General features: G+C 43.2%; 1 protein-coding gene across 2 annotated transcripts in view; it reads right to left on the reverse strand.

The window, feature by feature from the left end:
• LOC145353858 (uncharacterized) overlaps positions 1–27,646 on the reverse strand; it is a 47,543-nt gene extending 19,897 nt beyond the window's left edge. For both annotated transcript variants that reach the window (XM_080204757.1, XM_080204756.1), the window contains exons 1-6: positions 27,586–27,646; positions 23,603–23,739; positions 21,879–22,335; positions 20,048–20,156; positions 18,891–18,952; positions 13,856–13,985 (exon numbers count right to left, since the gene is read on the reverse strand). In XM_080204757.1, the coding sequence (XP_080060883.1) occupies positions 13,856–13,985; positions 18,891–18,952; positions 20,048–20,156; positions 21,879–22,335; positions 23,603–23,739; positions 27,586–27,612 (922 nt within the window). In that variant the 5' untranslated portion in view covers positions 27,613–27,646. The remainder of the gene's footprint in view (positions 1–13,855; positions 13,986–18,890; positions 18,953–20,047; positions 20,157–21,878; positions 22,336–23,602; positions 23,740–27,585) is intronic.

Here is a 27,646-nt window from a genome sequence, read left to right on the forward strand (position 1 = left end):
CCTCCCTTTCCCCTGTAATCTTTGATCCCCTTACCAAGAACCTATCTCTTCTCAAATCCACTCAATGACTTGGCTTTCACAGCCTTTCATGTTTATCCAGCAGTAAGGATATTCTAGTTGCAACATTATAAGAACTAACTTCACAAAGCAAATCAAATCAAAGGTTTAATGGAAAAAACCCTTCATTACACCACCACTCAAGCCACACTCTACAGCCACAAATGCTCCTCAAAATCCCCATCTGCTTTCTATTTATACTGGGCTAGCTGGTCAACTGACCACCACCCTACTTTCCCATTGGTTATGTTGTCCACTAAGTCAGCTGACCCTCATAGCATGTTAGCATTGGTTACATTATGACAATGCTAAATTGCCCCTTAGTGTCCCAAAATGTGTAGGTTCAGGGGATTAGCAGGGTAAAATATTTTGGTTACAGGGATAGGGGTTGGGTGGGATTGTTGCCGGTGCAGGCTTGATGGGCCAAATGGCCTTTTTCTTCACTGTAGAGATTCTATGATTTTAATAGCACTCTGTGGCAATCAATTCCACAGATTCACCATCCTCTAGCTAACGATATTCCTTCTCATTTTGGTTCTAAAGGGTTGTCTCTTTACTCTGAGGTTGTGCCCTTGGATCCGAGTCATCTTCTCCACATCCACTCTATCCAGGCCTTTGCGTTCTGTAAGTTTCAAAGAGATCCCCCTTATCCTTCTAAGCTTCATCGAGTACAAGTCCAGAGTCCTCAAATGCTCCTCATACATCAATGGTAACCCCCAAGCTGTTGATAGTTGGGGATTTGGTGATGAAAATGCCATTGGATGTCAAGACCTGATGGTTAGATTTTTTTTACTGTTAAAGATGGTCATTACCAGATACTTGTGTGGCATGAATGTTACTCGTTAGCCTTAGCCTGGATATTGTCCATGTCTTCCTTGCATTTGGATATGGAGTGTTCACTATCTGAGGGGTCATGAATGGTCCTGACATCAGGTCACTGATGAAGCAGTTGGGCCTAAGACACACCCCTGAGGAACTCCTGTAGTGATGCCCTGGATTGAGATGACTGAGCTCTAACAACCACAATCATCTTCATTTGAGTCTGGTATGTGTCCAATCAATGGACAATTATTCCATTGACTCCAGTTTTGCTAAGGCTCCTTGATGCCACTCTCAGTCAAATGCAACCTTGATATCAAGGACAATCACTCTCACCTTGGTTTGTTAGATGGCTACCGTGTGACTTGGAAGAACTTCAACAGTGCAAGTTTGATTCTCAATCTGGCAGAGGTAGACTTGGGACCTCTCGCTTCCCCTGTGGGGAAGGCACTGGCAAGTCAACAATTGCCAAGAAAAACAGTTCAGGATGAGTCATCAGCTGAATGAGCCAAGCCTCTGCCTTCCGGAAGAGCGCACATGAATAATTGAACAAAGAACAATGTGCATCAATGAGGGTGGGGTTGACAGGCAGAGGACAGATTCTTGTGCTGCCAGCTCTGGAGAGATCAATGTCACCACATGTGCCAAGTGAGTGGGCAGAAGATTGGCAGATTGAATTCAACGTGGGAAAATGTGGGGGTGTTAATTTTGGAAGAATGATTATTTAAATGGAGGGAGACAGCAGGAAGCGACAACAAAGGGACTTGGGGTCCTTGTTCATGAAACTCAAAGCTAGCAGATGGCAACTGGCAAGGCAAATGGAATGATGGCTTTTATTTCAAAGGGGCTTGAGAATAAAAGTAAAGTGGTGGTGCTGCAACCGTACAAAAAAATAGGAGCAAGGCAACAATTAGAATACAGTTTTGGTCCTCTTATTTCAGGAAAAATACATTATTATTGGAGGCAGTACAGAAGAGGTTTACTAGGACGATCCCAGATTGAGGGGCTGCCATATGAGGCAAGGTTAAACAGGTGGGGTCTACACTACTTGGAGTTCAGAAGAATGAGAGGTGATATGATTGAAACACAAGATTCTCAGAGGGTTAGAAGCCCTGCAGTGCAGAAAGAGGCCATTCGGCCCATCAAGTCTGCACTGACAATGATCCCACCTAGGCCTTATCCCCGTAACTCCACATACTTACCCTGCTCATCGCTCTAACCTATGCACCCCAGAACAGTAAGGGGCAATTGAGCATGGCCAATGTACCTAACCTGCACATCTTTGGACTATGGGAGGAAACCGGAGTACCTGGAGGAAACGCCCACAGACGTGGGGAGAATGTGCAAACTCCACAGACAGTGACCCAAGCCTGGAGCTATGATGCAGCAGTACTAGCCACAGTGCCACCACACTGCACCATGACAGTGTAAATATTGGGAGGATGTTTCCACTCAGAATGTACGATCAAAAGAGCATAGTCACAGAATAAGGAGGTGCTCACTTAGAACAGATCAGAGGAAGAATTTCTTCTCTCAAAGAGCAATAAATCTTTGGAATTCTTCACCCAGGAAGCTGTGGAGGTTGAGTCCTTAAACATTTTCAAGACAGATTGATAGTTTTTTGATCAGTAGGGGAATTATAGATAATGGAGAAGAGACAGGAAAGTGGACTTAGAGAGAGCTAGATCAGTCATGATCTTATTAAATGGCAGAGTGGGCTCAAAGGACTGAATGGCCCACTCCTATTCTTATATCATATGGTCTTAATCAACCATTTATCATCCAACCTTCTGTTAGAATTAAGCACCCGGAGGGTGAAGTCCCACCCATCAAGTGCTGGCAGCCAGAGGCTGGCAGGAATTCTGTACTTAGTAGCTTCACTGGAAAGTGACTTAAGAAAAATATGAATACCAAAGTTCATCAAATCCAATTTACTGCTGCTGTGTACAGTGGTATTGACACTAGGAATCACAGAGGATTAAAAGCTAACAGAGCTTTACTTACAAGGTGTGTTCACCAGAGGCTGCTTCCCACGCTAGTAACCTGTGACGTCACTTCTGGGGACAATATGCCTATATGAATACACAGAGCTTACTGCAGCTACTACAGACTCAATGTAAATACATAACATTTCCTGCCCCCTTTAATTGGACATCTCTAGTGTAATATGAACCATAATCAAGCAACAAAATCAATAAGTGAATGGCCACTTTCTGCACTGTATGAATTCTAAGTCAGACAGTTTGAGATCGTCGTGCTCAGAGTGGTTGACAGTGAACCTCTGCTGCCTTCGGTTGTAATTGCTGGCATTTTTGTCTTTGTACAAACATCACCAGCAGTCGTTTTGACGGGAACTAGAGGTTAACTCTGTGCTTGGTCTAATGGTGAGGTGTTGTTTTCCTCAAATGGTATCTCTGTTTCTGGAAGATTCAGGTCAGGACTTTGTAAGGCTGAATTGGGATTTTCAGCAGGTTCCATTTCTGGAAGATTGGTTCTCCCTGGTAACAGCTGGTCCACATGCCTCCTCCAGATGATGTCATCTCCGGTTTGGACGCGGATCCAGTCTGTGCAAAGATTGCAGCAGGAACCCATTTCTCTCCTGTGGAATAATTCCTGAACAACATTCATTGTCCTTGGTGGAAGGCAATATTTTACTTTATTTTCCCACCGTTCTATTTGTCCTGGCTATTTCTGTTGTTGAAACATAAGGCAGGAGAGATTTGGGTTGTTGAATGAGTGGTATTCCTATACATCAGTAGGAATTGATTAAGGCATTTGATCAGCAGACCTTGGTTGCTCTCATTGTGCGTTTCATGGTTTGAATGAATCACTCTGCTGGTCCATTCATACCAGGATGGTAAAGTGCACACCTAATATGTTGAATACAAATTGTCCTTCAAGAAACTTTCGAATTCTTGAGAGATAATTTAAGGTCCATTGTCACTTACCAATTGCTCAGGGAATCCAAACCCAAGTAAAAACTTTTTCTAAACTTCTCAAATGATCTTTTCTAATGAAGTTTACTTCATTAAGGCAACTTCTGGCCACTTTAGCAGCGACCATTATAAAGAACAGATGTTCTTCAAAAAGATCCTGTGAAGTTCATGCATGCCTATTGCCAAGCTTCTTCTGGCCATTCCCAAGGATGTAGCAGTGCCAATAGTAGCAGGTTTTGTACCTTCGCACAAGAACAACAGATTCCAGCTGTCCTCTTTAGTATAGTTACAAGTCAGGTTTCAGTTCCGAGGTCTTGCCTTGTTGTACCATGTCTACTATGTCTGGGAGTATCAGATCACTGAGTGTACTTCTTCGCTTGTCCTGAAGTGACAGGTGCACGATCTTACCTGTTCAAAGTAGATGATACTCCTGCTGGCATAATTTGACAAACTACTTTCTAGTGGTAATCGTGCAAGTCCAGCTACATTACAACAGGGACGTAATTGTTGATATGTGATGGTATCGGTATGTGTAGACAGAAGCAATGCCCATCTCTGCATTCTACTTATTGCCAGTGATGGAATTCCTGTCAGTGGTCCAGAAATTGCCATTAATGGATGATGGCCCATTAACAACATGAACTTCCTTCCGTACAAGAGTTGTGGAAGCTCTTTAGTCCAAAGATAACCTCATAAGCTTTCCTTTTGACTTGTGCGTAGTTACTTTCAGCTTTGCACAATATTCCAGATGCAAAGTTCAAATTGGTTCTTTCTTCACCGAACACCATCAGGAGTTGTGTCACACACAAACTATTTGGGTAGGATCGAAATATCAGATTTGAGCAACGCCTCCTCGGCTTGCACAGAAATGTTATTGTGTTGATGCCTCCAATTCCACTCCTTGTTTTAGAGTAACATGTTATGCAATGTTTGCCAAATTTGCAAATCTTCCACAGTACTTCAATAATCCGAGGATGGATTGCAACCAGTTAATATTCTTAGGTGCAGGCGCCTCTGTGATAGCCTTGACTTTCAAAGTTGACTTGTGAAGCCCCATGGCATCAAACACATGAAACGAAAGGATTGGAAGAACTCACACTTGTCTTTGTGGACTCTCAATCCATAATCTTCTAATCATTGAAGAGTGGAATCCAAATTCCAAAGATGTTCTTCTTTGTCTTTTCAGGTGACTAGGCTGTCATCCAGATAGTATCAGACTTTGCTCAGTCCGCTCAGAATCTGAGCCATTGCTTTTTGAGGCAAAACAGTTCCCTCTCTCTCTCTGTCTGTCTGTCTGTCTGTCTGTCTCGGTGTTTATGAAGCTCTGCCCCGCATTGCTGCTGCCCAGACTAAGCTCTGCACTCAATCTTTCAGTTTACCTTCTTCCTGCCTTCACCCAACTCCAGAGCACCCACAGTGCAGCATTAAAGTTGCCTCCCTTTTTATAGGCCCCATTAACTATGCATTTAAAATTGGATTGAACCAGTCGTTCAGTTAACCAGCTTTAATAAAGAGTGAGTCAGCTGACTCCTGTTTCACAAATGAAACTAAACTACCCCCATCAAAAAGAGCAATTTTTAGTTACTAGATTAAAGAACTAATTTAGCTTGAAATTAGCCCTGAAATTGTCTAAATTCTACTTACTAACTTGCCACTTGAAACTCCCCGTACTCACCCAAATCCAAAGCACTCACAGTGCAGGAACACTCTAGCAGTTTCCTGCACTAACAGCCTGTGACTTCATTTCTTTTTTAAGTTTAAAGTTTATTTATTAGCGACACAAGCGGGCTTATATTAACACTGCACTGAAGTTACTGTGAAAGTCCCCTAGTTGCCCCATTCCGGCACCTTTTCGGTTACACTGAGGGAGAATTTAGCACCTAACCAGTGGAGTGCGGGAGGAAACCAGAGCACCCGGAGGAAACCCATGCAGGGACATGGAGGGAACGGATGGACTCGGCACGGACAGTGAGTCAAAGCTGCAAATTGAATCCTGGTCCCCGGCGCTGTGAGGCAGCAGTGCTCACCACTGTGCAGCTAACACGCGGCGTGATCTTACCAGCTTGCCACACCGGTCGCTTAGCGTGGCGAACTGGTAAGATAACGCACGAAACCAAAGATCCCGAGTGCTCTGAAGTTGCTCCTGCACCCTGCACAAACACAAAGTTCAAAGCTGTCAGAAAAATCGATAGAGCACTGGAAGATTGTGATGCTAGCTTTGCTCCACAGTGCTTATTGCATCTACTGAGACTAAATATAAACACAATATATAAGTACAAGAGTAAACAGTGAATCAGAGACAAAGGGGTGGAGTTGATGATGAAGGAGGAAGAAGGTGGCTTTGTTTTTTTGTGATTTGTTTGTCACTCATCCAATGCTTGATGTCAGACGAGCAGTTTAAGAGCAAAGAGGCATAATAAGTGATAATGAATAACTGGAGCTCGTTAAGATCAGTTTGCTCATTAAAACCGAAACCGAATCTGTAGATGATAGCCAGGATTTTCTGGGCAGGACCCATCGCGGGTGGGAACGGAAAGACTTGAAGAGCCAGCCAAAAGTCCATTGACCTTTTTATGGCATTGGTAAATCCCAGGGGCAGGCGGGGCTGGATTCCCCTTGGCTGAGAGGGGCAGTATATAGATCATGAAGAGGAGGGGGTGAAAATAAGGTTTCTGGGGTACTCAAGAAAGAAGCCATTGCTGAGAATGAACTATGTACATCTGATTATGTGTAAACACATCCATATAAAGCACTAGATTATACTCCCTCATTCTGAATTCCACACCAGACTAAATAGCTTCTCTGTGTCTACTCTTTCAAATTCCTTTTTTAAATACATCAGTTAGATCACCCCTCAGGTGATCTCAAGTTCTTGACTCAATGCAAACAAAGTTAATGCGATAACTTAACCCTACAAGCACTGTTATCATTTTGGTGAATGTGTTCTGTAAACCCAATAATATAACTTTGTTGAGTTTCAATACTTCAGATGACACCCAATTAAGTCTCTGCAGCTGAAGCATCATTTGTTCCCTTCTGATTTCCAAACACCTTGAGATAAAAACAAACACCTCCTTTAGCCTTTTATATCTATCTGAACTTCTGGCAACAGGGCCACCTATGGTGGCACAAGTGGTTAGCACTGCTGCTTCAGAGCACTAGGTACCTGGGTTCAATTCCCAGCTTGGGTGACAGTCTGTGTGGAATCTGCATGTTCTCCCTGTGTCGATGTGGGTTTCTCCCACAGTCCAAAAGGCATGCTGATTAGGTGCTTTGGCCATGCTAAATTCTCCCTCGGTGTACCTGAACAAGTAGCTATTAGGGGATTTTCACTGGAACTTCATTGAAGTGTTAATGTATGCCTACTTGTGTTTAATAAATAAACTTCACCTTTAAAGTGCAGGTGAAAAAGTATTAAGTAAGTAGTGAAATACTGGCATGGATGTTCTTCATTTTGCAGACAAAACACTCTGTGGCATTTTATATTGAAGTGAATGCAAAGGGTGGGGAGTGCTAGGCGTAAAGGAAGTGACTGGTTGTAGCAAATAAAAACCTTGGGTATTCTTTATCCTCCAGGATTAATAATTATCTTTTTACGATTGCTGATGAATGTGCTATTTACCCATGGACTCTCATCCCTGTTACAGCCCTGCCATTAAACAAGGCAGAAATTCCTGCTTGTAGAAGTTTTGATACAGAGGGTATCAAATTTCACATCTATAATACAAGCTAACTCTAGCTTTCATCGTAGTTTATTGCCTATCCCTTGTTAGCTTTGGAAAGTTGGGCGTGTGCTGCCTTCTTGAACTGCTACAATCCAGTGTTCGGGCCATTGTAAATACGTTAATCCAAAAATGCATGCTCAGATTCTGCCATGGTGGCTTGTGAACTTGAATTCATTTTTTTTTAATGAAATAAATTTCAAATATAGTTGATAATGATAAAGCTATTAGGGTATTATAAAAACCCACTGGCCCACCAATGGTCTTTTAGCAAGGGAATCTGCTGTCACTGCTTAGCCTCGTCTGTATCTGTCTCTATTCCTAGGACAATGGTTAACATTTCGTAGAATCATAGAATCCCTACAGTGCAGAAGGAGTCCATTTGGCCCATCAAATCTGCACCAAACTCAATCCCACCCAGACCCTCTTCCCGTAACCCTTCATAATAACTCCACTAATCCCCCTGACACTAGGGTTAATTTACCATGGCCAATCAACCTAACCAACACATCTTTGGATGTGGGAGGAAACCAGAGCACCTAGAGGAAACCCACGCAGACAGAGGGAGAAGAATGTGCAAACTCCATGCAGACAGTGACCCAAGGAGGCAATTGAACCCTGGTCCCTGGTGCTATGAGGCAGCAGTGCTAACCACAGTGCCACCGTGTCGCCTTTTAACTACCTTTTAAAATTATTGAGCAAGCCACTCACTTTTAAGTGGAAGAAAGTCCAGACTATATATCATGGAATCCCTACAGTGCAGAAGGAGGCTACTCAGTCCATCAAGTTTGCACCAACTCTCCATTACAGCATCTTACCCAGCCCCTATCCCCATAACCCCATGTGTTTACCCTGCTAATCCCCCTAACCTACACATCCTGGGACACTAAGGGGCAACTTAGCATGACCAATCCACCTAACCTGCATATCTTTGGAATCTGGGAGGAAACTGGGGCACCGGGAGGAAACCCACGCAGACATGGGGAGGGTGTGTAAACTCCGCACAGACAGTCAGCCAAGGCCAGAATCAAACTAGGGTCCCTGCCGCTGTGAGGCAGCAGTGCTGGTTGTTGTGCCACCGTGCCGCCCATCATGCTGTCCAACTGTTACTCGCAGTTATTCAGAAAAACACTCCACACAGCACCAGTGATATGTTATTTACCTAATCCTCTTCAGCCCCATTTGGAATCTGTCTTGCACAGTTAGGCTCACACCCACAGAGGTCTCTTGTAGCTTGATCAACATGAGGTAGATTTGAATCATCTAGATCTCAGAGATATATGATCACTGTGTAACATTCTGTTCCATTCAGTTTTCTTTTATTAACCTTACATGAATAACCTACATTGTGAATCGATAAAGTACATTAATTGATATTGCATTAGAATTCAATTAGTAGCTCAATGTCCATTAGTATTTCCATTAGTAATTCAACATAAAATATGATACATTTACGCTAATAGATTCAATGCAATTCAATTTCAGTTTTATAACCTTAGGTTGTGTAAATTGGGGATAGTCACTGTTGTAAATGTAGCAAACACAGCAGCCAAAACACAGCAAGATCCCACTAACAGCTAATGACCAAATAATCTGTATTTTTTGCAAAATTGACTAAGTGATAAATATTGGACAGCATTCGGGGAAACTTCCCTTGCTCCTCTCAGAAGTAGTGCTATGGAATCTCCTATGGCTGCCTGAGAGGACAGGCAGACAATGGTTTAATGTGCCATCTAAAAGATGGAATAGTGCAGCACAATCTCAGTACTGCACTAGAGTGTCCTCCTAGATGTGTGTGTCCAAGACCTTGAGTAGGGCTTGAACCCACAACCCCCTGAGGTGTAAGTGCTACCAACATTCGTACCAACAACTGACACTGTCAATTAAAGTCAAGCGCCAATTAATAATTGGCATTAGTGTAAATATCTTCTGCTTGTGTAGTTTTAACTGCGAGACTTATTCTCAGATTTTACGTGTAATTGTTTTCAAGAATTAATCTTTCATGCCCCAACTCTGAAGGGACTCAAGGCCTTCACTTGGATCAAGGCCAGCTGCAACATTAAAATGGTCAAATATTTCCTGTAGCACAGTTGCAAAATAAAAACTTGGCTTTATTCCATGCTGCCATTTCACCATCGGGAACATTTGAAACTGAGCAGATCCGATCCCCAACTTGACCAGGCTTGGTTCTGACTTAATTTGACCGAACCACCCAGGTTTGGAGGAGCTCACATTTCAGCTTTCTATCGTTGATCAACCCTGCCTTTGGGCAATATCCTAAAAAAAAGCTTTGGCAATGCCATTCAAACTCTAAATTCATTAAGGAATGGCCACTTTTAAGGAGCAGTGAGTCCACTGGTGGAGCGTAATCGCTTATCTTGTAAATATACCATGAGCTGGAAATCTAATGCAATCCTAATTAAATGTTGCAAACGTAGATTTAGTTTTGGCTGTAAGCAAATAAAGCTCTTGTTTAACAAGTGTTAAAAAAATTCTAAGTTGATACCACTGTCTCCAGTGGCACAATCATATTTTGATTAATTAACTGTAAATAAAAGGTGGGTGGAAAGCCACCGTGCTATGGCAACCTCACCCTTTCTGCACATATTCACCCTCATTCGATGCCAGAAAGCAGATATCTTAGGACAATCCATTCCCAGGCTCCAGAGGGCAGCACGGTGGTTAGCATTGCTGCCTCACAGTGCCAGAGAGCCAAGTTCTGCTCCCAGCTTGGATGATCGTCTGTGCACAATCTGCACATTCTCTCTGTGTGTGCATAGGTTTCCTTCGGCTGCTCCAGTTCCCTCCTAAACTCCGAAAGGTGTGCTTGGCCTTGTCAAATTTTCCCTCATTGTACTTGAACAAGCACCAGAGTGTGGTCACTAGGGGATTTTCACAGTAACTTCATTGCAGTGTTAATGTAAGCCTACTTGTGACACTAATAAATAAACTTTTAAAAAAACTTGGAGCTGGCAAAGCTCGCAATAAAATAAATCCAGTTCCCTCTTAAGTAAATAGTCTGTACTTATTGCAATGAATAAGCTGTGTTACCAGTTTTTGTATTTTATCTCCAGTGGAAATCTTCCTTCAACATGGCAAATGGAATGAAATTTGATTTTCACAAGGTTATCATTGTCCAAAGATGTTTAGGTTAGGTGGATTGCCCATACTAAATTGGCCCATGGTGTCCCAAGGTATATAGATTAGGGGAATTAGTGGGGTAAATATGTGGGGTCACAGGGATAGGGCCTGGGTAGGATGCTCTGTCAGAGAGTTGATGCAGACTTGATGGGCCAAATGGCCTCCTTCTGCACTGCAGGGATTCTAAAGTTCTGGGGATATATTTCCAGAGCTGATTTAATGGGGGGTAAATTCAACAGCATCTGAAAATGAGCACGTGGGCTGTGATGCACGATTAATCCTCACCTGTTGTTTGTGATGCAGGCAACATGACAACTTTGCATTGCTCACTCATTTCAATGATATCCATGTCCATCCGGTGCTAACTGTGCCATTGATTGGTCAGTTGCCAATCCTGTGAGTACCTAGCCTAAAGCTAGCCTGGATCACTGAGATAGGCGGATGGCTGGGATGGGTGCTGGCATTTATGCATGAGATGAATCAACCCTGTGAAGCATCGAAGAAGACCACAGCATGGAAGACTGTGGCCTCCAATGTGTTTGGATGATACACCGAATATCTTAGGGGAAGAGGTGAAAGGAAGAGAAATGTCCTACATCAGTAGGAGACCAGGGCTCCTCCAGACACATGCTCACCAAAGATGTACTGCTAGAGATGTTCAATGAGTGGTCAAGATGAGTGAATGCACCTTAAAACACCATGGCCGGAATCTTATCGCCTTTCTCACAGGCGGGATTTTCCCATCCCGCTGCATTGAACGGAGGTTTGGCCGGCTGTCAAATTCTCAAACCTCGCTGCAAACGGAGTGTGGCCTGAATGGCAGGTAAGATTGTGCCCCATATCAGTTGTACCAGTAACCTCAGATGCTGGTCATTTCACCACGTCCCCCATGATTCAACTACCAACAATCTCAATCAGTCAGGACACATTACTGACATTCCTGTGACTCACGGCACTCTCATAAATATACAGCATTGCTGTAGACCTCATATCCACGTCTCACAGGTTGCCCACAAGGTCAGTTATGCAATCTTGCCAGCCATATCACCCAAACAGATTCCATGCCATTCAGTAACATATTTCCTTCTGTCTTATGGGTCTATATGGTGCATAGAAGGAGTCTGCAAGAGCTAACTAGTGGGGGACAGACACGGGTGCATGTCCTAACTCTCATGGAGGAAATGGTGAAAGACATCATTGGGATGGCCTTTGCTGAGATTGACTTTGATGGTGTCCTCACACCTAATCCTCTTTCCCATATCTCACCTCCCCTCTCATCCCACAATGCCCTCTGGTTCAAAAGGATGTAGAGCTTAGAGTTCTTACTTCCAGTCCCACATCTCACTTCCCCTCCAGCCTGACAATTTTACCCTGCTGACTTCCTCCTTTCAGATACCCAAGAAATGCCATCTGCTCAGGCAGTGGATGAACAGGTTCTCTAGTTGATGTCTGAACTCTCTGCCAATAGTATATTATGAGGCTTGGCCGAGTGCCCAGAAATCCATTAGTCTGTTGAAACACCTGAGCCCCAGAGAAAACATCTCTTTATTGACATCTCTGGCTCTAGGAACCATATTGTCAATTTCACAGTGTTTATGTATGCAAGGTAAAGAGGTTTCAAGTTCTTGCAGTTTCTGCTATTAATACTGTAAAGGAATCAACAGTTGTATTACCCAGTAGTAAAAAGGAATTTATTTTAACATGGTGGAAAGTTATATGTGAATGACAGTTTTCTGGAAGCATTTTTGTGCACATTGTATTGTCAATATAGGGTTCATTCACTCAATACAGTAATCAGTGGGCACAAAGTGCCACAGCTTGGCAAAGGGGGCATGAGGGGCCTTTGGGGCTATTTGGGGCAGGGTACCTTGACATGGGGAGTATAAGGGGCCTTGGGTGGCTGGCATGTGAGAACATTAATGGGGCATGGAGCGTGTGTGCAGAGTGAGGGGTGAAGGTTGGGAGACCTCTCTGCTTTCAATTTAACTGGGACGAAGTCCCACAGTACTGACTGGGTCTTTATACACAACCCAACCCCTGTGGGAGCCTCTGACCCCTGCCCAACCCCAACCTGCACCCACCCTCTGATAATGAAAATTCCATTCCTGCAGGCACTTTCTCCAGGTGAGCTGAGCCGAGAGTTTTCCCATCTCCCGCCACCTGCCCAGAGGATGCAAGTCCAGGCTGGTAACTCTATTTTACCTTCATTAATGAGTCAGATGTTTGTGCAAACCTTAGCTGTCTTCACATGCCATAACCTGGAAGGCACTTCCACTTCTTGTTCTGCCTCTGTTGGGTTGGTTTGCATTAATGAGTTACAAGAAACAGCCACTCTAACTAGCGCTCATTTGCCACCTTATCAAAGCCTCTGATCTGTTACTATCTGGCAATTCGGGATTTTCCAATCCCTGTCCACTGCTGCAATCAACTAGTCCTACCGAAAGTCAACAAACTTTGGTAGGACCACCCAGTCTCCCATGGTGTGTCCCGTCACGATTGGGCCAAAAAGTCCCATCCTATGTCTCAGGTCAATAACTACTTGATAGTCCACAATGCGTGTTAATAACTGGGCACTGGCTGCACCTCAGTCAATGGGGAGGAATATAGCGTACCACCGCATTGAGGTGGAGATGCTGGCGTTGGACTGGGCTAGGCACACTAAGAAGTCTCACAACATCAGGTTAAAATCCAACAGGCTTATATGGAATCACGAGTTTTCGGAGCGCTGCTCCTTCATTACATTAGTGGTGAGACTCACCTGATGAAGGAGCAGCATTCCAAAAGCTCGTGCTTCCAAATAAACCTGTTGGACTTTAACCTGGTGTTGCAAAACTTCTTACCGCTTTGAGAACAATCCTTTCTCCATCCAATACCTCTGCTTCACAAGCCTGAATTTCAGGAAATACTGGAAGTTTTTTGCTTTATTTTTCTTATGAAGCCATGATGTGGTGATCCTGGCATTGGACTGGGGTGGGCACAGTAAGAAGTCTCACAACACCAGGTTAAAGTCTAACAGGTTCACTTGGCAGGACAAGCTTTTGGAGCACCGCTCCAACATCAGATGACTCACCTGATGAAGGAGTAGTGTTCTGAAAGCTCGTGCTACCAAATATACCTCTTGGACTTTAACCTGGTTTTCTTCTGAAGGAATGAATCTATCAGAAAATGTTGCCTTCTTACCCGATGTCCAGAAGTCCTGTGGCCTTTTCCTTTTCTTCTTCTTCGGCTGTATCTCACTGCTTCGGGACTGATGTCTCTCATTTTCCAACATTATTCCCTGGGTTCTGTGCACTTCTTGAAAGTCTGCCATCTGTTAGAGCAAATAAACCTTTCAGAATACAGAACGGAAAACTGCAAACTATAAAATATAAGGACTTCCCTCTTGTCGGTAAGGTAAGGGCATGAATTTTATGTTGCTCGGGTGGGTATATGCATGACCTGGAAAAACTGAATAGCATTGATCCCCAGTGGCTGCCCCTCAGGGATGAGGGGGCTTGTGGAGAAAAGGATGAAAGAGAGATGTGACATGCTGTGTATTCGTTTCCATTCTCACTTATTGTATAAAGCCGAGGTAACGACTCGGTCAAACATAATCAAGCAAACTACAAAGGAAGGAGAGAAGCATTCAGCAGAAAAACAGGTCTGATTACTTGCTGCACATTATAGTTACTGATTGTCCCTGTAACTTGTTTGGTTGGCATGTGACATAACTGTGACTATGTTGGATTAGCATGTTTGGTTAGGAGGGTACAAGGAAAACTCAACATAGCATGAAATATAGTACAGGCACAGCTTACAACTCTTCTGACCGAACAGTGCATTGTTTGTTACGTACAGCGTAAGTTCGGCATGGAGTTATAAGGATCAGGCTCACTTTGTTTCATACAAGGTAAGCACTCTTCCCAGCAGAGTGCCAACATAAAACCTTGCCAAGTGGCAAGGAAGGTGAGGTGCGTATCCATAATGGGTAACACCAATAGCCAACTCTGAACAGACAACTTGCTGAGACCCAGATTGCTGCAGTCCCAGTAAACCATATCTGCAGTAAGCTTTTGTATCTTAGAATCATAGAATCTTTACAGTGCAGAAGGAGGCAATTCAGCCTATTGAGTCTGCATCGATCACAATCCCACCCAGGTCCTATCCCCATAACCCTATGCATTTACCCAAGCTAGTCCCCTTGACACTAAGGGACAATTCTGCATGGCGAATCTACCTAATCCGCACAGCTTTGGACTTTGGGAGGGAACCGGAACCGAAACACCCAGAGGACATGGGAAGAACGTGCAAACTCCACACAGACAGTGACCCAAGCTGGTGATCGAACCTGGCAGTGCTAACCACTGTGCCACCATGCTGCCCCGTCCTCAGAAGCCTTGGTTCAGAGTTGCTGAGCTGGAGCCTGAATTGCAGATGTTTTGGAGCACCTGGGAGGAGGGGAGTTACCTGGACATGTTGTTCCAAGAGGCAATCACACTTTTTAGGTTAAGTAGACTTTCATGGTTGGTCAATGGTCAGGAATAGGAGGGGTGGCTGGGAGTCAGGCAGATATGGGGCATGTAGTAATGCCTCAGCCCTGACTTTAATCTATAAGCACGAGATGCTTGCTACCTGCATGGATCAAGAGTGAATATGTAAACTGACCGTGGCAGCATCAGACAGGATGCTACTCAAATGGCAGCGATGGAGGGGTAGGGGAGCAAAAAGGAACATGGTGGTGATAGGGGACAGTATAAGCAGGAGACTAGACACTTTTCTCACTTTTGCTGCGACTGGGAGCCTAAGATTAAGGACCTCTCCTCATGGTTGAAGATGAACTTGGAGGAGGATCCAGATGTCCACAAAGGAAACAACATGGTAGGTGGAATTAGGAATTATGCTGTGCTGAGAGACCATCAGGAGTTAGGGTCCAAATTAAAATACAAAACATGAAAGATATTAGAATCATAGAATCCCTACAGTACAGAGGGAGACCATTTGGCCCATCTAGTCTGTGACAGAGCACCTTACCCAGGCCCAACCCCCTCAATCACACATACTTATCCCACTCGCCTACACATCTTGGGATACAAAGGGGCAATTTTGCATGGCTAATCCACATAACCTGCACTTCTTTGGACATCTTTTTTAATGTTCATCTCTGGATTGTTACCTGAGCCGTGTGCCAATTGGCATTAGGCAGATTAGAGAATCAAACATGGGACGCAACGAGTGGTGTTGGAAGAACTTTCAATTAATGAGGACCAGGCCCCAGTAATGAGGAAAAAGAGTATTATTTCATTGGGATGGGCTTGATGAAACACGGCTGACTCTCTGTTGGGCCGAATCACATATCTAGGGCTGTGGATAGAGTTTTAAACTAAGAGAGGGATGTGGGGTTCAGGAAAAGTAGATTTAAGAATATAAGCAGCAAAGTAGCGGCAACAGAACAGTTTGCGATGCAGAGTGGAACAAAACATCAGTAATTGTACATCAGCAAGTAAGGTATATTCGTGGAACAGCAGTAAAAACAGAAATTTAAGATTCTTTATCTGAAAGAGCAAAGCATCTGCAATAAGATAGATGAACACAATCTTACTGTTTCTATATAGTGGGTGAGCTCTCCTGAATGATTCTGACTCCTTGTGCTACATAACTTCAATAGAAATGTAACCTGAAATTAAACCGTTCTGTAATGCGTGTGACGACTGTCTTTCATAAAGAGTTCCTTTGTTTGGATTTTCAAAGAAGTTATAGATACGTAAAACATGAATGAAAAGCACCTTTATCACGTTGGCACTAGTAAAGATCAAAAAGAGGAATCTTGCAAGATTTTTTGGCCAACAGGAATAAACCATTCTCTGGGTAATATTGCAATGGAATCTAAAACATTGTGGCCGTGATTCTCTCATCCCACTGCGCTATTCTTTTAGCACAGTGGTGCAGGAAATCCTGATTTGTGGGGTTTGCACGAGTGTTCGTGCCCTGCTTGCGTCTCCCAGTGCCGGATTTCCGACAGCGACTATTCTGGGCTGGAAATCGGCAGAGAGACATACAGACAATTTAAGTGGTCTTTTCTATCTCATTTGCATGTGATTATTATCTCCCACCCTGCCAGAGTATTTCTCCCCAGTGGGGATTATACTAGCTCTGCACTAATGGGGAATTAGTGACCAGACCCGCTAGAGTGAAGGGGGGGGGCAATCGGGTCCCCCCAGAGGGTCGGGTGGAGGGGTGCCCCCCCAGGCATTGGCACCCTGGCTGTCCCAGCCTGTGCCCCAGCATTGTCCAAGGGGCAAAGTACCAATGTCCAGGGGGTACTTTGACACTGCCCATCAGGCATGAGACAGTGCCAAAGGGGCAGGGCATATGGGGGGGATCTGATGGGGGCAGGGCCTAGGGATAGATCAGTGGGGTGGGGCCTAGGGGTAGATCAGTGGGGATGGGGGGGTCCCGCTGCCACTCTGCTGTTGGGATCGGTGGGGGAAACAGGGAGGCCAGTGATCGGGGCGGGCTGGAGAGGCAGGGTATGCCGGGGAAAGGGGTGCAGTCACCCTGCTGGGCGGGTGGGAGGGGGAGGGGGGGTCCTGCGGGCAAAGGGGGGCTGGAGATCCGGACAGGCCAGGAGAGGGGAGCTTGGAGCTGGGCTTGTGAATGGTCAGGCTGTGGGGAGGGGGGAGAGCCATCGTTGCGGGGGTCGCAGGGCTGGCCAACGATCAAACTGTGGAGGTGCCGACTTTGGACTGGGATAAACACAGTAAGAAGTCTCACAGCACCAGGTTAAAGTCCAACAGGTTTATTTGGTAGCAAATGCCACGAGCTTTCGGGGCTCTGCCCCTTCGTCAGGTGAGTGGGGAATTCTGATCACAAACTGCCAGCAATTGGGAGGCCGGCAGTGCGGGGCCAATGTGCATGCATCGATCTTGGCACTGGCACATCAGTGCATGTGCAGTGGCTCGCTCAGCGCATTGACTTCAACCTCTACATTGGGAATAGGCCCTGCCCCCTAGTTTTTAATGATATTCACACTGGTGCTCTCTGCAGTGCACAGAGTGTGGGAGGTCCTTCTTTGAACTGCCACTGAAAAAAAAGTGTGAATTCCTCTAGTTTTCATGTGAATTCGACACTTAGAATTTTTTTGAGAGCATTCTCCCCAATGATTATTTAACAAATTTGCTTCTTTTCTGTTGAGCATTAAATAATTACGTGAATGGAGATATATAAAGGAAAACTATGAAGAGGAAACTCGGAATTAAGTCTGCTTGATTAATAGAATCATAAAATCCCTACAGTGCAGAAGTGGCCATTCAGCCCATCAAGCCTTCACCGACTATCTTACAGAGTATCTTACCCAGGTCCTCTCCCCTGCCCTATCCCTGTAATCACACACATTTACCATGGCTAATCCATCTAACCTACATATCTTTGGACACTGAGGGACAATTTAGCATGGCCAATCCACCTAATCTGCAAATCTTTGGATCGATTTGATTTGATTTGAAGAAAATAATTGTGTGGGCTATATTAAGGACAAGCAATCTTCTCTTTTGATTTTCCTCCATGCCATCTACCCACATAATTATATAGAATCAAATAAGACAAAAGTCTTTCCCCAATTTATCTTTTTCAATGCAATGGTGTTACAATAGCAGCCAATAAAATGGGACCAGTTTCCTTCACTGTTAACATTCAAAATAGCTTCTAAATTTGAACATAGCTTTACTGGTTTATACTATATATTTCAATGTAGATAGTCTATATATTTTCCAAAAGATATGGGGAGTCTAAAACTAGAGGGCATAGGTTTAAGGTGAGAGGAGGGAGATACAAAAGGGTCTAGAGGGGCAATCTTTTCACACAGAGAGTGGCGAGTGTCTGGAACAAACTGACAGAGGTAGTGGTAGAGGCAGGTACAATTTTGTCTTACAAAAAGCATTTAGACAGTTACATGGGTATTGAGGGATATGGGCCAAATATGGGCAGTTGGGGCTAGCTTACGGGTTAAAAAAACGAGCGGCATGGACATGTTGGGCCGAATGGCCTGTTTCCATGCTGTAAACCTCTATGACTCTATAACCTGTTAAACCTAACTAGAAGACACAGTTGAGGCACTTAACCACCAAGGAATTGGCAAGCCTGAGGAGTATCTTTACATTTAATTCACAGCATTATCATTTATATGTTCCGAGGACTTCTTCAGTTAGGGATCAAACTATGACCTAGCCTCTGTACTAACCTCATGCTGAGAGGGATCATGTGCATCTGCTTGCATGTTCAAAAACTGGAGATGAACTTCCACTGAAGGGAAAAAGAAATATGTAATTTATTACATCTATTAAATTATTAGACAGCAAATATAAATGTTGGATACTTGCAGTTTTTGTTCTCTCTGAGGATAATTGAACAGCTATCTTCCTTAAGGATTATATTTGTTTTCTTTATAATACTTCTAAGAAAATGCAGATTTATTAAGCAATACTTGCCACTTCAAAAGTTTTAACGCTTCAGAAACTTATTTCACTTGAATTATTGATGTAAGTCCCATGGTTAAACCCCACAATAAAGTGACCCCATCAAAATGGCAGCCTAATTAGAGCAAGCTCCAACCATGCCAGGAACTTTCTGAGCAGAACAAATCATGTTCATCTATTAACAAACAATAGTAAAGTGAATTCCTAATCGGAGCAATTTCAGTTAACGTTCTGGAAAAGCTGAATCACGAAATAAAAACTGTGCATTACACACACCCATACACGGGTGTGTTATTATCACATTACCTACTTGGTTGATGAAGTAAACACCGCCCAAGTGGGTGTTGTCAATTAGCCATTGCCATGGAAACTTCAATTCCCATTTATAGAAAATATGGGCCGAACGCATATAAGGCAGTACGGTGGCACAGTGGTTAGCACTGCTGCCTCACAACGCCATGGGCCTGGGTTCGATTCCCAGCTTGGGTCGCTCGATATGTGGAGTTTGCATGTTCTCCCCGTGTCTGCATGGGTTTCCTCCGGGTGCTCCAGTTTCCTCCCACAATCCAAAGATGTGTGGGTTAGGTGGATTGGCCATGCTAAATTGCCTCTTGGTGTGAGGGGGACTGGCTAGGATAAATGCATGGGGTTGTGGGGATAGGGCCTGGGTGGGATTGTGGTCTGTGCAGACTCAATGGGCTGAATGGCCTCCTTCTGCAGTGTAGGATTCGATGAACATATACACTTACAAATCACATATGGATGAAGAAAACCATTTTCAAAATCCGAAATGGCTTTAGAAAGAAAATTTCCTCTATGCATGATGTTCACCTTACCCTCTCACCTTACATATAAATAAAAGTTGAAATCAACAGTTACATGTTAGGAATTTCTAATCGTTTTTGAAGATCAATGTACTTACCTCTTGGATTTCCACCATTCCTGGTCTTGGGTCTTTTAGTGCACAGTTTCATTCTAATTCTCGGATTGACTTCTGCCTCTCTGGATTTAGAATTGCTGTCATATTGTGCCTGCAAGGAGAGTATCTGATCCTCTATCTCAACTCATATAGCACAGTGCACATAGGACACCACAATACACTTTTTAGTTACTTGTACGCACTTAGAAGAGTAGCTATGAAATTGTAACAGACTACAGAATATAGTCCATTTATTTTAATTGCATGGGATACAAGTAACTGTAAGTGCTAAGATAAAGGCAAAATACTGTGGATGCTGGAATCTGACAGAGAAACAAAAAATGCTGAAGAAATGAGCAGGCCTGACAGCATTTGTGGAGACGGAATAGAGCCAATGTTTCGAGTCAGTCACAGATGCTGTCAGACCCGCTGAGTTTCTCCAGCATTAACTGTAAATGCTAATTGCCTACTTCAATTAATTTTAATTTTTAATTGCACTTATTTCTGTTATACCATGTGATTTACAGATGTACCTTCCTCCCTTTGCTTGCGGCTAAACATAACGGTGGCAAAATTCACTGGCTAATAATTGACTGAGACGTGAAATCATTGCTGTAATGGACAGTTTCCCATGAGAACTTCAATATAATGCACAAAAATGTATCTACATCTATGTTTAATATTAATATGGTTGAAATTGTAACTCTACAAATTTCTCCACTCTGCAATGCTTTCACTTTTGAGTGGTTAGCTGAGAGGAAGGTGGTAAAATTCTGAGCTGCATTGGATTTGAGATGATAAGTCGCTATGGTTCTATATGGCTGCTCTATAGTAACAATTTGCTATTCTTCTACAAACATCACATGCTTTTCAGTGATATTTTACAATTAGTTAACTTTTTCCAAAAGAAGTTTATATAGCAAGTGAGAAAGGATGTATTAAAGATGACCAAATATGTGGCAAAAAACACAACCCAGGCCCAACACTCTGACGCAGCTCACTGCCCACGTTGGTGGTGTAACTGCTGGAGAAACACAAACAATGCAGGTGCTAACCCTTTCCCTTAATTGGTTCAATGATTCTACTATTGGGGGAAGCACGGTGGCATTGTTGTTAGCATTGCTGCCCCACCTTGTCAGGGACCCGGATTCGATTCCCGATTCGGGTCACTGTCTATGTGGAGTTTGCACATTCTCCCCGTGTCTGTGTGAGTTTCCTCTGGGTGCTCCTGTTTCCTCCCATAGTCCAAAGATGTGCAGGTTAGGTGATTTGCCATGCTAAATCACCCATTAATCGGGGGACTAGCTCGGTTAAATGGGGTTATGGGGATAGGGACTGGGTGGGATTGTGGTCGGTGCAGACTCAATGGGCCGAATAGCCTCCTCCTGCCCTGTAGTATTATATGATTCTACTAAATAGTGGATTCAGGAATCCAAGACAAAAGCTTGTCTGATGATTTCCAATCTAGTAACATCCAATGTTGCACTTGTTTATCTTTAGAAAGGTGGCTTAGCCACTATTGGAATGAAAATTAAAACAAATCAGAGTCTAAACCACAGCACTGAATAGATCATTTTCCTTGTTACTAGTTCTTTCTACAGATTCACTTCTATTGTTTAATTGGCAGTGACAAAAGTCCATTTATTCTCAGATACTAACTTTACACTTTTGAGAATCTTAGGCATTTAACCCATGATTGTCACCTACAATAGACTTTTCCCCATTGCTGGCATGAGAGATTTATGTTCAATATTGAGCAGCAACATTTAGAAATGAAGATAACAGTAATTCCATAGCACTAATATTTTATTTCTTACAAAACATGATAACACACCTTAATGTTCAAATTCTTGTACACTTTGTCTTCATTGTCACTCAATTCTAATCCATCTTTAGGGCTCGACACAACTTGTGTCTTATCCTTATCTTTACCGGATGTTTCAACACTCAACATCTTGGTGTCTGTTTCATAAGAATGTGTATTGTCCTGGGAATTTCCACTTACTAAATTATCGTCAGTGTATTTCTTCTGTGCTGGCTCTTTGAATCTTGGTTTCTTGGACTCAAATTGTATGGACAGTTCACTTCTGTTAGTGGACCAAGATAGCCCCTTATTTTTACTGTAATCTGATAAATCCAGAGGTTTCTCCAGTGGTCTCTCAATTCTTCCCTCAGTGTTTGTACAGAGATCAGGATCCTTTTCATCTCTCGCATGTTTTTGCCCCATTGTGTCTGTCTGCTCTGTACTGTGACTATTTCTTCTGCAGTCTTTAGACCAATTATGTACTTCCCTGCAATCAGGATAAGAAAGCACATCATGTTGACATTGGAATAGCTTGCACTGAGATCAAATCATTCAGTTGACATGTTTATTTCCATATTTATATTCTAAGAGGTCCACTTAAAATCAACATTTCTGTCACATTGGGCTGGATTTTTGCAGATCAAGCAGGTTCCATGAATCTTTAAAAATAGTGGATGGGCCAATTTTCATCAGATACACTTTCATCGGGAGAAGAACTGAAAACAAGGCTATAACTCTCATATATGGAAATCTCAAACTTAGTTGGGCCACTTAAACTTGGTACTAAGTTGTAAATTCAATTTGATTGACAGCTCAAATAGGTTATTAATGGATTAGATGTCCGTGATGTGAGGTTATGAATATAAATTGTGTTTCTGTAAGGAATGAAGTACTTGTGGGGATTTAAATGTATTAGGGCAATGGGTTTTTTTTTATATATAGTGAACTCTATATGAGATATTTAGAAATGTACTTTGTTTCATCTCAACTACCTTTGCAGGCAGTTCTCTTGCCTATGACAGATACTGGGCTTGTTGGCATGGAGGATGTAAAGGCAAAGGATGATGGGTGGATGGGCATCAATTTGGCACTGGACTGTAAAGAGCCATGAAGGTGGGCTGGCATGTATGGGAACTGTATGGGCATAGGGGCTACACAGGGACACGAGAATATGGTTTGGCATGAGTTGGCAACATGGGCATAGGTTCTATAAGGAGCCAGGGGGAACGGAGTGGGAGTTTGGAGGACAGGAGGGGCCAATACGCTGGGTGAAATACATGGGTTAGCATAGAAGATATGAGAGGCCATTGAGTGTAGGATGGGAGTGGGTTGGGGGGAGATGAGGGGGTGTAAGGAGTTTGGATTACAGGGGCTTAATGTTACAGAGAACTGAGGTGGGCCAATGGAACTGATTTTAATCTGTGTCTGAGGGTGGTGGGCCTGACTCTATTCCACACATGCTGCTTTCTGGAGTAAAAATCATTCCAACTGGGGTACTTCTTCCTGAGGCGAGTGCCAGGAAATGTCCTTACTTTGGAAATAAAAATTCAGCCCAACTGTTGGTTCAGCAGGATTCCAGTTGTCTTGGTCCCCTGTCACAGGCACAGCTTAACTGCCCTCTGAAGTGGCCTACCATGCCACCCAGTTCCTTTAAACTGCTGATTTCAACATATGGACAATTCTTTCAAACACTTATAAAAAATATGGGTGTCTGCCATTCTTAACTTTCTGTAGCAATATCAAATGTTATATACTTGTACTGCCTCTGTTCTTGGTGGTTTACACTGGGCTGTAATGTAGCAGCATCTTGCTCCGGTGTGCAGTGTGCTCCAGCACTGGTGTGCACCACTGCTATTGTTCCATGCAACTGATTAGATATTCTTTGGGAATGCTAGAATCAAACAAAATACATTTCTAAATATCTATTGCAGAGTTCAATATATAAAAAAGTCCCAGTCACATAATACATTTAAATTCCCTCAAGTACTTAATCCCTTACAGAAACACAATTTATACTCATAACCTGATAACTATTATCAAGAATAGCTCTGAATGAATTTTAATTCTAGTTAATCCTAGTTAATATAATTCTAGCCAATATAAAAATTAACTTGTCTTGTTAAGGAACAGAATTCCCATTAAAGCTGAATAGCTCTGGGTGTATCACATTCTGTGGCATGTAACTCACTTCCTGACTCCTTAAAGCCTGTCCACCTTCTACAAGGAGCAAATCAGGAGTGTGGTAGAATAGTCTCTCACTTGTTTGAATGGATGCAGCTCCAATAACACTCAAGAAGCTTGACATTATCCAGGATTACTCAAGAACAGCTTATTCCCCGCTGCCATCGACATTTGAATGGACATTTCGTATATTAAGCTGATCTTTCTCTACACTCTAGCTCTGACTGTAACATTATATTCTGCACCCTCTCCTTTCCTTCTCTCCTACTCTAATACCGAATGTTTTGTCTGTATAGTATGGAAGAATCAATATTTTTCACTGTATCCCAATACGAGTGGCAATAATAAATCAAATCAAAAAGATTTGTTAAGGGAAAGTCGTGGTTGACAAATTTAATCAAATTTTTTGAGGAGATAATCTGAAGTGTTGATCAGGATAACGCATTTGACATGGTCTATATGGACTTTAGCAAGGCTGTTGATAAGGTGACTCGTGGCAGAGTGGTGAAGAAAGTAAAAGCTCATGGGATCCAAGGCAAAGTGGCAGATTGTGGCACAAAGTGGTGTTCTCCCTGTGTCTGTATGAGGTGCTCTGGTTTCCTCCCGCAGTCCAAAGATGTGCGGGTTAGTTGGATTGACCATGCTAAGTTGACCCTAGTGTTAGGGGATTTGGGTAAATATGTGGTGTTTCAGAAATAGGGTGGGGTTGTGGTCACTGCAGACTCGATGCACCAAATGACATCCTTCTGCACCGTACAGCTTCTAAGATTGGATCCAAAATTGACTGAAGTAGGAAGCAGAGGGTGATGGTATAGAGGGAAGTTTCTGTGATTGGAAGTCTGTTTCCAGTGGGGTTCTGCAGGGCTCAGTGCTGGGGCCCTTGCTATTTGTGCTGTACATTAATGATTTGGGCTGAAATGAAGGGGGTATGATCAAGAAGTTAATGGATGACATGCAAATTGGTGTGGGAAACAGAGCAGGATAGCTGTAGACTGCAGGAGGATATTAATGGACTGGTCAGGTGGGCAGAGCAGTGGCAAATGGAATTCCACCTGGAAAAGTGTAAGGTAACACACTTGGGAAGGACTAACAAGGCAAAGGATTACACAATGAGAGGTAGGACGCTGGAAAGTACCGAAGATTAGAGGAACCTTGGGATGATAGATAATGTGATTAAGAAGGCATATGGGATATTTGCCTTTATTAGCCGAGGCATAGAGTACAAAAACGGGGAGGTTATGTTGGAACCATATAAAATGCTGGTTAGGCCACAATTGGAGTACAACGTGCAGTTCTGGTCACCACATTATAGGAAGGATCTGTTAGCACTGGAGCAGAGGAGATTTACCAGGAAGCTGCCTAGCCTGGAGGGTCTGAGCTATGCGGAAAGGCTGGAGCTTTTCCTTGGAGCAACGAATGCTGAGAGGGGATCTGATAATGTATAAGATTATGATGGACATAGATAAGGTGGGTGGAAAGGCTCCTTTTCTGTTAGTAAAGGGGTAAATAATCAGGGGGCATAGATTTAAACTAAGAGGTGGAAGACTAAGAGGAGAGTTGAGGAGAAACTTTTTCATCCAGAGGGTGGTGGAAGATTGGAACTCATCACCTAAAAAGGTAGTCGAGTCAGAAACTCTCATACAACTTAAGAAGTGCAGTGAAGTTACTGAGAAAATCTTCTAGTCACCACTCTCTGGCACCTGTTTGGGTACACTGAAGGAGAATTTGGCATGGCTATTGCAATTAATTGGTTCCTCTTTCAGACTGTGGGAGGAAACCAGAGCACCCGGAGGAAATCCATGCAGACGTGGGAGAACGTGCAGACTCCACATAGATTGTGTCTCAAGCTGGGAATCGAACCAGGTCTCTGGCATTGTGAAACAGCAGTGCTAACCATTGTGCCAATGTGCTACCCACAGTGGGAATTGCTGTAATTATACATACATTTTCCATTCCCTAGATAAAATTCAAAATTAATTGTAATATGTTTTCAGTTATTACACAATGATAAAGTATTACTGCATAAGTGTAAACATAACTGATTTGTCTGTTGCCTCCAGTTTACTAAAGTGGTAATTATCATTGTGTAATAACTGAAAACACATCATAATTACTTCTGAATTGCAATGACTATTTTTATCTGGCAAATGGAAGATGTATTTTTAATTGCAGCAATTCCCATCTTGGGCAACACGTTGGCACACTGGTTAGCACTGCTGTCTCACAGTGCCAGAGACATGAGTTTGATTCCCAGCTTGGGTTACTATCTATGTGGAGTCTGCAGGTTCTCCCCGCGTCTACATGAGTTTCCTCTGGGTGCACCGATTTCCTCCCACAGTCTGAAAGACGAGCTGGTTAGTTGCATTGGCCTGTTGAAACTCGGTGATGCTTGGGAATATAAACTCTCCCATGTGAGTTCACCGAAAACTCAATGGAAAGTTCACGAGGCAGAAAGCAGCAAGGCCCTTCTTTAAATATGCAGCTCAGAGTTTGATGCCATTATTAGGATCCTGCTGCAATTTTAACACAAGGGTGGTTTGGGTAGCCTTTGTGGCTTTCCCATTAGGCAAAAGCACAGGGAAGCATTCAGGTCAGAAGAGGCCCAAAAAAGATGTTGGCCATGATTTTCTGGGCTTAACAGGAGGTAACTTGCCCTAGTTCTCTTTGAGTTTCAGTAGATTTCTAAAGAATACATGGACTCTTGTGTTTTCTTTTAAATTAATTTGTGCGCATCACAGGCATTTATTGAATTGAACTTAAACTGAGCCTGATTTACCAAGCCAGATCAGAGGGCAGTTAGGAGACAACCACAATTACATGGGTCTGGAGTCACGTGTAAGCCAGACCAGGTAAGGATGGCAGATTTCCTTCCCTGAAGGACTTTAATGAACCACATTGGTTTTTAGAGCAATTGATGATCATTGGCACAGTCACCATTACTAGCTTTCAGTTCTAGATTTTATTCATCAAATTCTACCAGCTACTGTAGTGGGTTTTGAACCACTGCTCCTAAAGGATTAGCCTGGGTCACTAGATTACTAGTCCAGTAACATTACCACTATGCCACTATCTCTCCTGCTATTGCTTTGTTTTCCACTTGATATACCTGTGGTGGATTATAGACAAAATGGTTAAATCCGCATCGCTCAGATTATATTTTGGCTTAATTTGTTGTTGCTCTTAAGATATGTGATCTAGCAACGTACAGATAAAAGTCTATGATGTAACATTGTCCTGAAAAGCTCATGCTGAAATTATATATCATGCGATGTTCAAGCAAATAATATACAATATGTATGGCGCAAACTGGCTAATCACTATTAATAATACTATGGCATTGATCTTTTAAAACTAACTGCACTTTGACTTGTACATTAGAGCTGGAACTCTCTGGTCTTGTTCACCCTGCCACTGCTGCCAGCAAGAATGGAGAATTTGGTGCTCAGCCAAATCTCCATTCACAGCAGCGGGACTGGAGAATCCCAGGTATGGGCGAGGTCAGAGAATCCAGCCCTAGGTTGCTGAAAAGCCAACAATGAAATGATTCCATACTTACCAAATCAAATAATGATACCTCAGACATCTTATGACAGGGAGATCTTTTCGGGATAGCGTAA

Source organism: Carcharhinus amblyrhynchos, chromosome 16 (assembly GCF_965287045.1).
Source record: "Carcharhinus amblyrhynchos chromosome 16, sCarAmb.v2.hapA, whole genome shotgun sequence".
NCBI lineage: Eukaryota > Metazoa > Chordata > Chondrichthyes > Carcharhiniformes > Carcharhinidae > Carcharhinus > Carcharhinus amblyrhynchos.